Raw genomic sequence first — 17,096 nt, forward strand, 5'->3', positions numbered from 1 at the left:
TTTTAAAGAAAGAGTTTGGTTCCTTTTACAATAATTTTTGTCTCTTAACTGATAGTGTCTATTTGTTCATACACTTTTCTCCCAGTTTTCTTAAGTTCTCTGTCCATGGTGTCCTTTAGCTCTTTAAACATATTTAAAATATGTAATATCTTTGTCTAGTAAGTCCAGTATCTGGGCTTCCTCAGGAATGGTTTCTGCCAATTTTTTTCCCTGTGAATGGTCCATAATTTTCTGTTTGTTTGTATGCTTTATATTTTTCTTTGTAAATTGGACAATTTGAATATTACAGTGTGGTAACTCTGGAAATCCCATCCCCAGGGTTTGCTGTTGTTGATTGTTGTGGGCTGCAGTTGTCCATTTGTTTATTGAATTTTCCAAAATATTTTTTTAAAAAATAAACTGTACTCCTTGTTCTGTGTGGTCACTGAAGTCTTTTTTCTGTTATCTCTGCAGTAATCCTGTTGGGGATTCTTTTATCTCCAATCCTAATCCTGATAGAGATTTACTTTAATGCCAGGAACCAAAACCAAAACCAACAACAACAACAAAAACCAAACTCCCTTTTTCTGAGCAGATTATCTCTGGGTTGGGGCACTCCAACATTTAGCTAGGCTACCAGCAACTGTGCCTTAGACTTCCCATCCTGCTTGAGCAAAGAGCAAAGATCGACTAGAGATGTTAGCTTAGGGTTCTTTCAGGTGTTTTCTGAACATGCATCCTGCTCTGGTCATGCACAATCCACTGCAGATTCCTTGGTGTATGTGGTAACCCTTCAAAGCCCTTATTCCTTGAAGTATCTTCCTCCTTAGCCTCATCCTTCTCAGGCTTTTTGTCAGCCTGCTGCTTGCCCTGTCCACTGTTCCTTGTTACAGGTGGCTACAGGTAGTGTATTTCTGTAAAGCTTTGGACTGACACGAGCCTGAGGAGCTGCTCCCATCTAAATGGAAACTCCAGGCAGGTCAAAATCCAGAGTCACAATGTTTTGAGAACAAAGTGAGTATTGCACTTCCTGGCATCAGCAAGACACCAACTGGAACTCAGGCCACCATCTCCATGTCTGCCACTAAGCAGGAGAATGAGGGGTGGTACATGAGTAAGCAGAAATACCACAATACTTTCTTACTGAAATTTACACCTTTTGTTTCATTAAACACTCCCTTGGTTTCTATAAGTTTTTTACTAGATTTCATATATCCAAAAACATGGGTTCTGTAAGTTCTTGCAAGTTTAATTGCTGCCTTAGCAAAGGGACTTTTCTTTATCTTTTTTTGATTTTTGAATTTTATTTTATTTATTTTTTTATACAGCAGGTTCTTATTAGTTATCCATTTTATACATATTAGTGTATATATGTCAATCCCAATCTCCCAATTCATCACACCACTACCACCCCCAATGCCACTTTCCCCCCTTGGTGTCCATACGTTTGTTCTCTACATCTGTGTCTCAATTTCTGCCCTGCAAACCAGTTCATCTGTACTATTTTTCTAGGTTCCACATACATGTGTTAATATACAATATTTGTTTTTCTCTTTCTGACTTACTTCACTCTGTATGACACTCTTTAGGTCCATCCACGTCTCTACAAATGACCCAGTTTCATTCCTTTTTATGGCTGAGTAATATTCCATTGTATATATGTACCACATCTTCTTTATCCATTCGTCTGTTGATGGGCATTTAGGTTGCTTCCATGACCTGGCTATTGTAAATATTGCTGCAGTGAACATTGGCGTGCATGTGTCTTTTTGAGTTATGGTTTTCTCTGAGTATATGCCCAGTAGTGGGATTGCTGGGTCACATGGTAATTCTATTTTTAGTTTTTTAAGAAACCTCCATACTGTTCTCCATAGTGGCTGTATCAATTGACATTCCTACCAACAGTGCAAGACGGTTCCCTTTTCTCCACACCCTCTCCCGCATTTGTTGTTTGTAGATTTTCTGATGATGCCCATTCTAACTGGTGTTAGGTGATACCTCACTGTAGTTTTGATTTGCATTTCTCTAATAATTAGTGATGTTGCACAGCTTTCATGTGTTTCTTGGCAGTCTGTATATCTTCTTTGGAGAAATGTCTATTTAGGTCTTCTGCCCATTTTTGGATTGGGTTCTTTGTTTTTTTGATATGGAGCTGCATGAGCTGCTTGTAAATTCTGGAGATTAATCCTTTGTTGATTCATTTGCAAATATTTTCTCCCATTCTGAGGGTTGTCTTTTCGTCTTGTTTATGGTTTCCTTTGCTATGCCAAAGCTTTGAAGTTTCATTAGGTCCCATTTGTTTATTTTTGTTTTTATTTCCATTACTCTAGGAGGCGGATCCAAAAAGATCTTGCTGTGATTTATGTCAGAGAGTGTTCTGCCTATGTTTTCCTCTAAGAGTTTTAGTGTCCAGTCTTACATTTAGGTCTTTAATCCATTTTGAGTTTATTTTTGTGTATGGTGTTAGGGAGTGATCTAATTTCATACTTTTCCATGTAGCTGTCCAGTTTTCCCAGCACCACTTATTGAAGAGGCTGTCTTTTCTCCATTGTATAGCCTTGCCTCCACAAAGGGACTTATTTTTGAGCTTTGTACTCCATCATTTTTCATGATGTTACTCTGACATCTATAATTATATCTTTAGGTAATATATATTGATTGTCTATTCTGGTCTGTAATAAAATTAAATATGATTTTTCTTTATTTTCTCTATCATTCCTGTCCTCCACCATCCATTTTTTGGATAGTGGTATTACATTTCTTAATGCTTATCTGCATACTGTTACGATGTTTATATTTCTATTACTTGATCTCTCAACTTTATATGCTTTGAGCCCCAGCTGTTACAAATGAGGCAGTTGATGACTTTACTGTCAACATTTTTTTCTCCACTACTTCTCAGTATTTGCTAGTTATATAATCTCTACATTGTCATGGCATAAAACTGTTCTATTCTTTATCATCAAACCATCCTCTTTATGTGTTTTTACAGTAAATATGTTCAATACCCATTGCAAGTCCTTTTGCTATGGTTTCCTCATTCGTATCTTAGTTTCCGGGATTTTGTTTTCTACTAGTTTATTCAAAATCGCCACAGGAGAACAATGCTCTCTTAGTGTTTGCATTAATAGAGCTGTTTCCTTGTAGTTTTTATACTTTAAGGACAGATGCCTGGGTGTGAAATCCTCAGTTTACCCTTTCTTTACCTGGGTAGCTTGTAGGAATTTCTCCACTGTCTTTTGCCTTTGGCATTATATGCACTTTGAAGAAAACTAAAGTAAGAGAAAATTCCTTCTCATAAGTGGCTTGACTATCTTGCCTAGTTACACAAAGAAGTATGTATTTACCTTAAAGTTTCAGTACTTATTTTATTATGTATCTGAAGGTAGACTATTGTGGTGGGTAGAAAAATATTTCCTCAGACATGTCCACACTGTAATCCCTGAAACCTCTGAGTTTCTTACCTCACCTGGCAAAAGGGACTTGGAAGATGTGAATAAGATAAGGAATTCGGGCATATTATCCTGGATTATCCGTGTGGTCCCAGTATAATCACAAAGGTCCTTGTAGGAGAGAGTTAGCAGGGTCAGAGTCGCAGAAGGTGATGTGGCGATGAAAACAGAGTTCAGAATGTTGTGATTGCTGACTGGGAAGAGGAAGGGCCACAAGCCCAGGAAAGCAGGCAGACTGTAGAAGCTGGAAAAGGCAAGGGATGGACATTCCAGCGTCCAGAAAGAACACAACTTGCCAACACCTTGACTTCTGCCCAGTGAGGCTTCTGATGTTTCAAACGGGAGATAATAAATGTGTGTTGTTTTAAGCCACTAAGTTTGTGGTAATTTGTTACAGCTGCAATAAGAAACTAATAAAACTCTGAATCAACCTTCTCTGGCACATAATGGGCCTTTTAATTCTGCAGTAGCTCTAAGTGCTTGTTCTGCTTGACTTTTTGTTGTTTTTGTTTTGTCTCTCTGGGTTCCAATTATGTATATGCTGGTAATTCATTACCTATCTTTTATATTCTATAGTTTTACAATTTTTCTCAAATTCTTAACTCTTTTTTTAATTTCCATCTCATTTTGTTCTGTGTGAAACCTATTTTCCCTTCTGAAACTTTTACTTTCATTTAAGTGAGCACTATCCCCCCCTAATTTCCCAAATTCTTTTAGCTTACATTGACATTTGCTGTTTGTTTGTGTGTAGATTTCTGTGTGTGTGTGTGCGGGCCTCGTCACCTTTAGCGAGTTGATTTTGCTGACTCTGTGTGAACTTGGCTGTTCCAGGCCATTGACTATTTCCTTTGCTTCTTCTCTGCACTTTTATGCTCAACTTCAGTGTGATCTCAGTTGCTTTGGGCATCCCTTGCAGTTATTTTGGAGAACACACATCTATGTTTCTTTCATGGGATTTACAGGAGGTAAAAAAGGAGAGATGTGATTTCCACAATCACTGATAGTGGAAGTCTCTCGTTTATTCTGTTTTTCAACATAATTATTTCACAGAGGCAATGATGAGATTTAATCTCACAGTAGAATTTGACACTTGATGATTTCCCTCTTTTTGAAACACGTGCTTTTCTTGGTTTGTTTCTCCAACCATGTTCCTAGCTTTTTTGGCCACTGCTTTTTAAACTTCTTTGCAAATTATTCTTAAATTTCTTCAGTATTGATGTTTTTCAGACCGCTGACACAGTCCCATTGTCTTCGTTCTTATTTCTTTGGCATTCCTAAATCCTCCTGTGTTGTCACTTAACATGCATGTGTGACGGCTTAAATGTAGATCTTTAGCCCAGATGACTTTTCTGAGATCCAAGCCTATATATATACCTCTGTCTACTTAACATCTTTTCCTGAGTATCTTGGTGGCATATCAGCGTGAACTCTTTAGAACTTTTCCCCAAGTCTGGTCTTTTTCCAATGTCTCCTGTTTCAGTAAGTGCTGACCATGTCTTCAGCTGTTCAATCCGGAATTCTGAGTGTCATTCTTGACGGCTTCCTCGAAGTCAGTACGTTAATCTCAAAACTTTATCAGTGGTTCCTCATATGTATAATTTGAACGAATCTGTTTTTCTTCATTTTCATTTCACCATCCTAGTATAAACCACCATCGTCTCTCACCTTGGCTGGTTTCCTTGCCTCCAGTTTTGCACATTTCTTACCTGGTAACCACATAGAGATGTTTCTAAAACACAGATACAGTCATTTTCCCCCACTTCTCACAGCCCCTACAGGGCTTCTCACTGCCCTTCTGGTAGCTCAGCCTGCATGGCTCTGCCTGTCTGGCTTCTGTTTCTTTTGATTTTCCTAGTCCTGCCTCATCTACAGAATCAGGCATATGATTACGTGGATTTCACTGCTAAACTATATTTGTTCAATAAAAAAAATCCCTATTTCTTTTTTAAAAATCCCTATTTCTTAAATTGGTTTATTTAATCTATCTTCAAAAAATATTATTAGTATCTTCTCCCTTAAAACTATTTCCAGGAGTTTTAAGATAATAAAATAGAAAATCAGGAACAGTAACCAACTGTGATAGCTGTGATTGAAAGCTGCTCTCTGGAGCATCTATATTCAATTACTGTGGGAAATAACACTGGAGGTATAACTATCTGGGAGGAAATTTCCTATTCATAAAATAGAATAGAAAACAAATATTAATGAAATAGATCTGATTTTCCTATAAAAATTTCTTGTCCTAAAATTTATCTACAAGTCTTTCATATATATCAGTACAGGAAAGATCTACTCTTTCAAAAGCAGGCATTTTCAGAAATACATGTAAATTATTTTTACATTTAAACACTGGCATTATTTTTATTTAATTTCACATATTAATGTACACAGTAATTTATTAATTTTTCCAAAACATTTAAATACATCAAGTATTTAAAGCTGAGTGGAGCTGGGAAGTTCACACTTTATATACCAAGATATATCAGTATTTTAGCTGTTGACTAGCAAAATTAAGCATTAATACTCCTAGAATTTACCTCCACTGACTGAAATAAAAACACACAATATAAGATCTATGAGTTGGAGTTCATTCAGTGTCTTATTGAGGACTATAGCCCGGGAGACAGCCTCTCAGATAGCTGTGAGAAAGAGTTCCAAAAAGGCAAGGGAGGAACCTGGATATATCTAATTTTTTTTTTTTCTGGAAAAGAATGTTTAGTCGACCATCAAAAGAGTACTGCTAATCACAAAGAATAGACTCTCAGTTTAATGACTTTAGGGCTTTCCTGTGTGTGAGGAGAAGATGTAAGAATCTGTGGTCATTGAAATTTTTCCTTTCCGAATTCCTAGATACTATAAGGAGTGATTCACACTAGCTTAGATAAGCGTCCTACAGAGGAGTCATTTAGTACATATTTTCTTGTTAACATCTGTCTGTGGTCTAACTAGCAGGCAAAAAAACCTAAGTGAATTTTAAGATGTAGAGACATATTATAACATTTATGCTTAAGTTTATAACTATGCTTAAGTTTATAGCTTGTAATTAATTGTTCAGTCTGTTTTCTTAAATTAAAACTTCATGGAGCAGCACATGTTGATTGAGTGTATACTGTGTGCTAGGCTCCATTCTTGGCGTCTGAGTTTCCAGCTGTGACTACAGCATAGTCATTGCCTTGGCCTAATGGAGTGTAATCCGTGTGTGTGTGTGTGTGTGTGCGCGCGCGCGCGCACGCATGTGTGAGGCTGGGGTTGGGAGGAGAAACGTAGACAGTATATAAAGACAAGCAAATGTATACTCTCTCTCTCTTTAATAAGAATATTTCCAGCGAGGTATGATGAAATGCCGAAAGCAAAAGAGTAAATAAGAATACAAACCTAATAACTACTTGTTTTTCTTTCTATTGTGACAATACAGCAGTGGAATTTGGTAAGAACTGGCTAATTTTATAGATGTAAGTACTGTGTAAAGAAAGAGAGGATCAATTTCAGGTATGGCAAAAAAATTTTTTCACTCAATATCTCTAGTCAATATAAACAAGCAGTTTTAGAAATATGTGTTTTACTTCAAGAGTTCATATTACCTCTGTAGTGGAGGGTGTTTCATTTCCAAGAGTTTCAGAAACCAGGTAATAAAATGCTTTTAAAAAACAATCGAATGCTAGTGACTAATTGCCTAGCACCCCACCATTTTGAATTATTTTATGTTTAAAGTTGAATTAGTTAACTCAGTAAATATTTGCTGCATCTGCTGTGGGCCAGGTATCATTTTAGGCCCTGGGGAAACAGCAGGGAACCAAACAGAAACAGTCCCCAAGCTCAGAGAAATTAGAGTCTATAATGGGTATAGTTTTGAAGGGGAAGGAAAGCCCTTTGTGGTCAGAGTACCAAATAAGTATCACTTCCATGAAAACAATCACGTTCAGTCATCAGCTTACATTTTACAATAATAACAACCATGATATTAATTTTTCCTCATGGTTTCAGAACTCTACCTTAAAGAATGCTTTGGGCACGTGATCTTTATTTAAACAGAACTTAAAACTACGTCATTATAATCTTTTCACCGAAATAATATTTTATAAAAACAGGTGATGATGAGATTACCTCTGTTATTTGTAAATGAGGAGATCTTTATTCATGGACTGTCATTACCCAGTGTGTGGCCCTGGAGAGTTTTCATTTAAGGAAATGGTTTCTCAGAGACCGTCTTTGTGGACAGCAGATTGGGGGGATCAGACCTGCCTCATGTGTCGGGGGGAGCATTCACTCCTCCTGAGAGACGGAGCCATTCAGGGGAGCACAGGAGAGGAGTGGAGATCTGTGGGGTCCCCTCCTGCTGCTTCCTCTCTCCTCTCTCCACCCACCCCTCCCTCTCAGCTCCCTCCCTCTGTCTGTGGAATGTGATCCTGGAGGGCTGCCTTAAGGAATTGTTTCATTGTAACTTGAATTCACAGTATAGTGGCTTTGTTTGACCACTCAGGTTCTTAATTCCTCAGAAATATTCAGAAAATATGCGGTTCTTCCTCTGTATTCTTCCCTCGAGAATCCTATTTGGGAAAAGCTCAAGTAGGATGGTTTTGCCTTGGGGGCACCATTGAAGCGGGCTTGTCCACTTAGAAATTGTGTTTATGAACATGAAAGCATCGTCAACTATTGCATCCTAGGGCGCCGCCTTAGGAAAACCCGCAGGGGAACATTTCCTTTATTCTCAATCGAGGACAAGTTGTTCTTTTCTTGAGCTTCTGTCCTACCGTCTTGTAGACTTCTGAATTTTATTATTGATTTTGTTTCTTTTTTTGTTATGACCAAGGTGACGCTTGGGGACACATGTGATCCAACATTGCCAATTATATGGGAACATTTTTTATATGATTCTAGATGACCCCAGTTTCATTTTACTGTTTTTTCTTGTGCTGCCATTCCCCTAATCTTCGTTTCCCTGACTTTCTGCCATTTTATTTATACCCCAGATTTCCCAGCCCCTAGCCTCAGGGTCCACTGTTTACTCCACTATATGCATAACATGATGGTGGGAGCTCCAGTGACCTTAGCGTGTGAATTCACCGGAAAGCAGTGTTTACTCTTTCAGTGGGCATTCCGGCTCAGCCATCCGCACCCCTTTTGCCCATGCATTTCTTTGGCCTCTGTCTTCTCTCTGCCCCTTTATCCAACTCTTGAGAACCGTGGCTCTCCTGCCACTCCCCAAGTGATGTTTGAGGGATAGTGGAGGAGAATGGGTGTATTGAACAGAAACCACTTCAACCTGAACATTACGGATGGGTATCACAACATTCCTGGACCATTTCCTAGGAGAGGTTGCATCTCAGTAATTTCTCTCCCTCTCCTTAAGCTCTGTCTTATTGCCATGTTGGGGAGAGGGTGGCTTCCTCTCCATATTCTTCGCTAAACTCTCCACATACAAACTCCCTCCTTTCTGGGAACTGGAGGGGAGCAAAATTTGCTGCCCCAAAATGTGTCTCTTTGACATGAGGATTAATTTAGGCTGATTATTTTTAGCAATTATTTTTAAGAAGACGCGGGAAGTTTTTCTTGTTACCTCTCCCCTTAAGTTCCTAAAAGAATTTGGATAGAGGACTTGTTCCTAGAACAGAGCCATCCTGAGAGATGTCTGCAAAGAACATGGGCTGAGGGTAGTGGGGGAGACTCTGGTAGGGCTTAGCGACCAGAGTCCACTCTGTGTCCCACTGTCTCTGGTGGCCCAGCAGACATTTGTTTTGCCCACTTTGGGGGGTTACTCAGTCTTCCTGGGAGTCTCCCATGTATGCATATTATTAAACTTTTGTGTGATTTTCTCCTGTTGATCTGTCTCATGTCAGTTGAATTCTTAGACCAGCCAGAAGAACCAAGAAGGGTAGAGGAAAATCTTTTCCTCCCCGACAGAATCAAAGGAAAACCAAAAATTTCTCTTGCTGTGTTATTCAGAGACAGTTTGTCCATGTTTTTGGCCTCAAACTGTCCCATCCAGACCAGACTATATTTTGAAAATTGCTGAAATACAGAAGAAATCAAAACCCCAGACATTACATATGAAGTGTTTGCTTTCAAGTTCCTGTATCTGACAATTGCCTGGGTGAGTATGTAAATACGGCTGAGAAACCAGTGGAGGATTGTGATTTCTCTTCTTTTCCCCTTTTTTTAAAAGATGAAATTCTCCTCTAGGTTTCGGACTTAGTTTAGCAGCTAAGTGGAGGTGAAGAACTGCTTTTCTCAGTTTTTTTTTCTTATGAATGATTCTCTTCATTGTAGGAGCTTACACATTTGTTCCATGGCTTCTCAGCTTTAAAAGAGGAAGAGCGCTAGAAGAAAAAGAGAATAAAATATTGGTCAAAGAAACGGGTTACTTCTTTATATACGGTCAGGTAGGTTCCACCCTAATACCGCTGTCACTGTCCAGTGCCTCCCATTTTGTGCTGACTTCTGACAAAGTTCTTTGGTTTGTTTCTCAGGTTTTATACACCGATAACACCTTTGCCATGGGACACCTAATACAGAGGAAAAAAGTCCATGTCTTTGGGGACGAATTGAGTCTGGTGACTTTGTTCCGATGTATTCAAAATATGCCTGAAACACTACCCAATAATTCCTGTTATTCAGCTGGTAAATAATAGTTCTATATACATAGACAGAAAGACATTCCTCAATATACTGTGTGGTACTTACTATCTTGAATGATAACCTAGTCTGTGTTGATAGAGGCAAAATCATTATTAATAGGTTTATCATTTTTATATACATTTAGAAAGGGCAGTAACTTCACAGCAGTCCACACTAGAACAATTGTAAGCGGTGTTTTCTTCAACCTGTAATAACAATGCTGGAATAATACGAGAATGATAAGCGCGTGCCAGGCACTTTACCTGTGCCCCTTCCTTTAATCCTCCCTGTCGAAGGGAGGTGGGGTCTGAGGCACAGAGAGGAAGCACACATTGTCTTAGGCTGCACAGAACTTAGTTTAAACCAGCCAGTCTGACCCCAGTGGGACTCACAGAATCTCTTCTTCACCTCCTGCGGAAGAAGTACCTTTGGCTGGTTTGAGGGTCAGGTCCAGTGGCCCAGTGGCTTTGCTGGTGTCAGTGGACACCAGGTGGATGCGTTTGGGATGTGAAAGTGTAGGAGTGAGGCTGCATTTCAACTCAGAAAAGGGAAAGGGCAGGCTCGCTTCATTGCAGGTCTGTTTGGGCTGTAATTGCCATCGTAGCCTTCATCTTGTCTTGGGGTAATTTCAAATTAATCGAGGCCAGTATTTGAAAAAAAAAAAAATTGCCTTCGACACGTTTATTTCTCTCTGGTGATTTTGACAAATCCATTCAGGACCCCGAGGAATGTCTTCCCTTCCAGACAGTTAGCGTGAATGGCAGTGTGAACACGGGGTGCAGCTGGGCTGTGCGATTTGAAGCGCTATATTCCAAAGGCGTTTACTGACAAAGGCACGATGAAACAAGTGAGAAGGCAAAATAGTTCCCAGTAATGGAGACAAGTGTCATCCTGGATCCACAGCCACAAATAGCTTTGACAGGGTGATGAGGAAGTGTACGAAATTGGAATTCCCTAATTTTCATAGAGAATTGCTTCCCTGCAGCCAGTGGTAACCAGTATCTTGGTGTTGCAAAATATTTATAAATGGTGAGGTCACTTCAGTCTGTTATATGTATTTACATTAATTAGTACTTAGAGCTTTACAACACACTCCTTTTCAAATTTTCTAATCATCAGCCCCTCATGGTTACTTTCTCAGCCAGATTTCCTAGGTGCCTTACTTTTTAAGAGTAATTAACTTGACCTTTAAGATATTTCTCAGTGCTAGTAGCTTAGTATTATTTACGAAAAGTGTTTTCTAGGAGATTTCAGGTTTTCAATCTTTATCTGTTCTAGAACGAATTTGTTTAAAACCATTAAAAGCTACACATTGGTGTATACGTGTATAAAGTGCTTCCATAATAATCTGGAAAAAATTAAAATGGTCCATTTGAGGAGCCCAACGAAGCTGAATCTTATTATTTCATTAACAAATTGAATGTGTTTATTGTAGAAAAAGTTAGAGCTGATTGCTACACTCTGGAAGACTTGAACTAGCCAATAACCCAGTGTTGAAATTTTAAATAGAACCTACTTTGAAACGTAGTTGGTTCCCACAGACTTTATTTGGAGAGTTCCTGTTAATTAATGATCTGTGATCTATAGCCTTTGTCAAATGCTTAGATTATCTTTAATCTCTATGATAATGACTAATCCATTCAACAAGTAACTTCAATCTTTTTTTTTTTCTACTACTTAATGTAGTCATCAAATGCCTTGCCAATCCTAAAAGTGTACACTTTACCCTTAACAATACCTAGAACTATGTTCTTTTGTTTGTTGTCTGTCTTGGTCTATTAACAAAAAACAAGGTCCTTGTAGACAGACTCTTTGGTTATTCTCATCACTGCCCTATGAGGGCCTACGAAGGTGTCTGGTATATCTGAGGTGCTCCGTAAATAAATACCCGCTGGCTAGTGCTGCAGGACACCCAGGTGCTTTGGCTTGACAGTGGACTAGCGGTTAACGTAGATGTGTTCCTGTAAATACATTTTCATGGCATGTTAATGAAACAATGCAACTACTTTTAAAATTGTGAGTTGAACGTATTGACAATTTAGATGCTATTTCCTTTGTTATTTCGTTGGCTTTATTCTCTGCCCCTCCTCCTCTTTCTTTTTCTTTATCTTTTTCTTTTAAAATGATGTCAAGAATGACCTGATAGTATACTGAGTGTAGTTCCTGAGTTGTGTTTTGTATTCCTGAATCACAGGCTGCATTATTGTAAAATAGGCGCATGAATGAAGATTAGTTTATCAGTTTTGAGAAGCTAATTACCTTGTTGCTTTTGATTATAAAAACAAGTATGGAAACACAAATTATAGAGGGCTATAAAAGTAATCCAAATGACTTCTCATCCCGTAGTTTGTACTCTAGAGAAAGACTATGTTAGCAGATGTGCTTTGTGAATAAGTAGTGTTTTGTTTTTCACTTTTAAATAATTTATGCATTTTATATGCACATTTGAAAGTATATTTAGGACTATGCAGTATATATACGTGGGTGTGCTCATTTTTTTGTATTTTTATTTAACATTATTTTTTAAAAATTCCCATGTCAATAAAATGAAGCAAAACCATTTTTTTTTTTTTTTTTTTGCGGTACGCGGGCCTCTCACTGCTGTGGCCTCTCCCGTTGCGGACACGCAGGCTCAGCAGCCATGGCTCACGGGCCCAGCCGCTCCGCGGCATGTGGGATCTTCCCGGACCGGGGCACGAACCCGTGTCCCCTGCATCGGCAGGCGGACTCTCAACCACTGAGCCACCAGGGAAGCCCAAAACTACTTTTAACTATATAACATTCCATCAAGGGACGTGCTATGAATTCCTAAACTTTTTTCTTATAGTTAGATGTCTGAGTCCTGTTTAGATTCTCCATTTTACGAACAGTAGGTGATACATCCATTTATGTCTGTTATAACTCCTTCTGCTTATTTCTTTTACTTTTTTTTTGGGGGGGGTGGTGTTTAGGCAAATCATAACTGGTTTAGAAGTCCACTGGTGTAATTTGAAGGGTGAATGCCTACTGTTTTTTTCCAAAACAAAGTAGTTGTCTTTAATGTTCTCCCCTCCCCCTCCTTTCCGTGTACAACTGCTTAAAGTTCTTGCAAATCATTCTTTTCCAGGCATAGCAAAGCTGGAGGAAGGAGATGAACTCCAACTGGCAATACCACGCGAAGATGCTAAAATATCCCGGGATGGAGACGGCACGTTTTTTGGTGCACTGAAACTTCTGTGACCTACTTACACACCTTGGTGTGGCTGTTTTCCTCCCTTTCTTTGTACCTCTAAAGAGAAAACACTTAACTGGAAATACCAAAAGGAAAAAAAAAAAAAGGTAGTTACCATAGCCTGGTTTGCTGAAACTAGACCAAAACAGGAAATTTAACAGACAACCACAGCCAAAGGGTGTCATGTGAATTAAAGAACTAGAGCCCGTTTAAGGAAAAATAGAACTAGAAAGACTTTTCACTATAATGCCATGTTGAACACCTTAGTCATAGTTTCTTACCTTGCAAGAAGCACAGGATTCAAAGGGGCAGTAATCATTTCTTCAGAAATGGTATCCCACTGTTTGCTATGGGACAGCGCCCATGGCTGTAGGACATTAAGACATTTGGGGGAAACCTGAGGATTTATCCTCTATTTTTATGTTAAATACCCTTTCTCCATTTTCAGTTAATATTGAGGAAACTAAAAAAAAGAAAAAAAAAGTATAGAAATCTTTCATTCCATACATGAAAAAGTAACTAAAAGTTTAAATATCATTAAACAATCGGACTCAAAATAGGATATGGGTACTATTTAAGTCTTTTAGGTTTATTTCAAGTTTGCAGTTTTTAGCTCTAATATCATATATTACCTGCTGGAACACTCCTGGACATCTTTCACAGGAGGGAAATAATTCTCTCATGTGTTTACACTTAGGTGTATTTTTTATAGCTAATTTCAGTTACTTCAGAAACTTTTAATGTAGGGTAATTCCAATTCATACATATAAGCATTAATTGAAAGAAATAACTATAAGTGTTTTAACCTAAAAATAAAATCTGCCATAGAAGTTAGTAAGTACATTTGTAATAATGTAATATCATTTCCCTTTATTTCCTATCCTTCTATTTTAAACTGCTGGTATTGTAGTTCACATATCCCAGCCTTTAAAAAATACTCATGTTATTAGCTTTACAGAAGTTGAGGTTTAATGAAAGTTCTTGGCATCCTGAGTATGTTATATCCCATGTGCTTGTTCCAAAAATTATCACATGCCAGAAGACATTGTCCTAATTTTCATTTTATAAAGACTCATTTTTGAGAATGCTGTAATACTTATCTTTTATAACGTCATGTGTTTTGCTTATATTTTTAAATGTCATCAGTTTAAACAGTTTACTTCATTGTTTAAACAGATGGAAAAATAGACCCTGGTCTACACTAGTTTTCCCCAGTTTACATTAAAATATTTTTAAAGGTATTTTTTTCAAAACAAAATTATTTGTATTTTGTGCCTAAAATTAAACTTTGTTTAAAACTGATTTCTATAGTTTTGGCTTTTTGGTTAAAATAAAATACACTTTGCAGTTTATTCTGTTCTTCAATATTGTAATAAAAAAAGAAGTGATAGGTGAGGTAGAAGTTTCGATAATAGAAGGAAGTCAGAGATTTTCTTAGTGTTGCTGCTAAGTGGATTGCCAAATAAAAAAAGACACAGACACAGTTAGTGCCTTTTGCCTCATTTTTGGATTGTTTGTCTAACACTAGTCATCTTTTGGTTTCTCTCCATAACACTAAGTGTTGTCTTAAAAATTAGGTGCATGCAGGGAACTATAGTCAGTATCCGGTGATTAAACCATAATGGAAAAGAATATGGAAAAGAATGTATATATATATGTGTAACTGAATCACTTTGCTGTACAGAAATGAACACAATATTGTAAATCAACTATACTTCAATTAAAAAAAAGACTAAGTAAAATGATAAAAAAAATTAGGTGCATAAATTGTTGCACATGATAAAGTAGTATGTGTTAGGGTATGATATAAAGTATTTGAAGTCATAAATATTTTACATGTTTCAAAAAGGATTTGGTCACCTCGATACTATATATATGAAGTTATGGATTAAATATTTCTTAGAGCCCAGGTTAAACAAAGATAAAACTACATTGTAATAGGCTTGTGCCCTAATCTCTTGTGAACCTACAGCTTGCAACATTTTTCTCTCTAAATGGCTTAGCGTATTTTGTCAGCAGATGTAGAATTCAGCCACATAAAATGGTCTTAAGTCTTATTTTGCTCTCTGTTCAAACCAGCCTTAAAATGTGAATCTTATCTTCCTCGTCAGTGAAATGGTGAGGAAAATCAGACTTCGGTTGTGTCAAAGTTTATGCAGTTATCAGGAAGTTGAATTAAGTCAGAAAGAGAAAGACAAATACCATATGATATGACTTGTATGTGTAATCTAAAATATGACACAAATGAACCTATCTATGAAACAGAAGCAGAATCAGGGACATAGAAAATAGACTGGTGGTTGCCAAGGAGGAGGGGTGTGGGAGAGGGATGGGTTGGGAGTTTGGGAATAGCAGATGCAAACTGGTATATATATAAAATGGATAAACAACAAGGTCCTACTGTAGAGCACAGGGAACTATATTCAATAACCTGGGATAAACCATAATGGAAAAGACTATGAAAAAGAATGTAGATATATGTATAACTGAGTCACTTTACTGTACAGCAGTAATTAACATGGTGTTGTAATTCAACTATACTTCAATAAAAAATTTAAAAAAAGATTAGGTAAATATAGAGGTGTGGGGGGATGTGACTGCAACAGTGAGTGAGGTTGCCCAAGTTCAGCCTTTGCTATCTTTCCTCCAATTTATTTTAGCAGAAAATGGATGTTATCCTGGGATTTCCTACGAAAGAAAATTTCTAAGGTTTAAGTGTATGGGCCCAGGCCAGATACTCTTCTGTCTTAAATCCGAAGTCAAGATTCGTGATGCTACCTAATCACCCAGTGAGGGCCCTCAATGCATTAGCAGAACATCCTGAGGAAGTAATGTGCTGGCCTCACTGGCGCCTGGAGAAACGCCTCCACTGTCTGGTCACCGTGCAGAGAAGCTCCTCCCATGCACTCTGTTATGGGTACAATGACCTACTGATAGAAGGTCTTAATAAATCCTATTGTCATTCGAAGTCCAAACCAGAAAATATTACTCTGAAGATGTCCCTGCCCTAGGAGACCCGTGCAGCCCCCTGACGTGTTTGGTTTGGCTCCCATGTTGCTTCGCAATTTTTGAGTTCGTTTCTTTTTTCTTTTTTTGTATTGGAGTATAATTGCTTTACAATGGTGTGTTAGTTTCTGCTTTATAACAAAGTGAATCAGCTATACATATACATATATCCCCATATCTCTTCCCTCTTGCGACTCCCTTCCACCCTCCCTATCCCACGCCTCTAGTGGACACAAAGCACCGAGCTGATCTCCCTGTGCTATGCAGCTGCTTCCCACTAGCTATCTACCTTACGTTTGTTAGTGTATATACGTCCATGCCTCTCTCTCGCTTTGTCACAGCTTACCCTTTCCCCTCCCCATATGCTCAAGTCCATTCTCTAGTAGGTCTGTGTCTTTATTCCTGTCTAACCCCTAGGTTCTTAATGACATTTTTTTTCTTAAATTCCATATATATGTGTTAGCATACAGTATTTGTCTTTCTCGTTCTGACTTACTTCACTCTGTATGACAGACTCTAGGTCTATCCACCTCATTACAAATAGCTCAATTTCGTTTCTTTTTATGGCTGAGTAATATTCCATTGTGTATATGTGCCAGATCTTCTTTATCCATTCATCCGATGATGGACACTTTAGGTTGTTTCCATCTCCGGGCTATTGTAAATAGAGCTGCAATGAACATTTTGGTACATGACTCCTTTTGAATTATGGTTTTCTCAGGGTATATGCCCAGTAGTGGGATTGCTGGGTCGTATGGTAGTTCTATTTGTAGTTTTTTAAGGAACCTCCATACTGTTCTCCACAGTGGCTGTATCAATTTACATTCCCACCA

The 17,096-nt window shown here is 38.1% G+C and overlaps 1 protein-coding gene across 3 annotated transcripts in view; it reads left to right on the forward strand.

Moving 5' to 3' along the window:
* The window catches only part of TNFSF13B (TNF superfamily member 13b), an 82,172-nt gene extending 67,613 nt beyond the window's left edge, over window positions 1–14,559 (forward strand). For 2 of the 3 annotated variants that reach the window (XM_030856770.3, XM_060288006.2), the window contains 3 exons: window positions 9,699–9,811; window positions 9,899–10,049; window positions 13,153–14,559. In XM_030856770.3, coding sequence (XP_030712630.1) covers window positions 9,699–9,811; window positions 9,899–10,049; window positions 13,153–13,265 — 377 coding nt within the window. In that variant the 3' untranslated portion in view covers window positions 13,266–14,559. The remainder of the gene's footprint in view (window positions 1–9,698; window positions 9,812–9,898; window positions 10,050–13,152) is intronic. The other variant, XM_060288007.2, reaches the window with a different exon arrangement.
* Window positions 14,560–17,096: the final 2,537 nt, after the last annotated feature.

This window comes from Globicephala melas, chromosome 18, assembly GCF_963455315.2.
Source record: "Globicephala melas chromosome 18, mGloMel1.2, whole genome shotgun sequence".
In the NCBI taxonomy this organism is placed as follows: Eukaryota; Metazoa; Chordata; class Mammalia; order Artiodactyla; family Delphinidae; genus Globicephala; species Globicephala melas.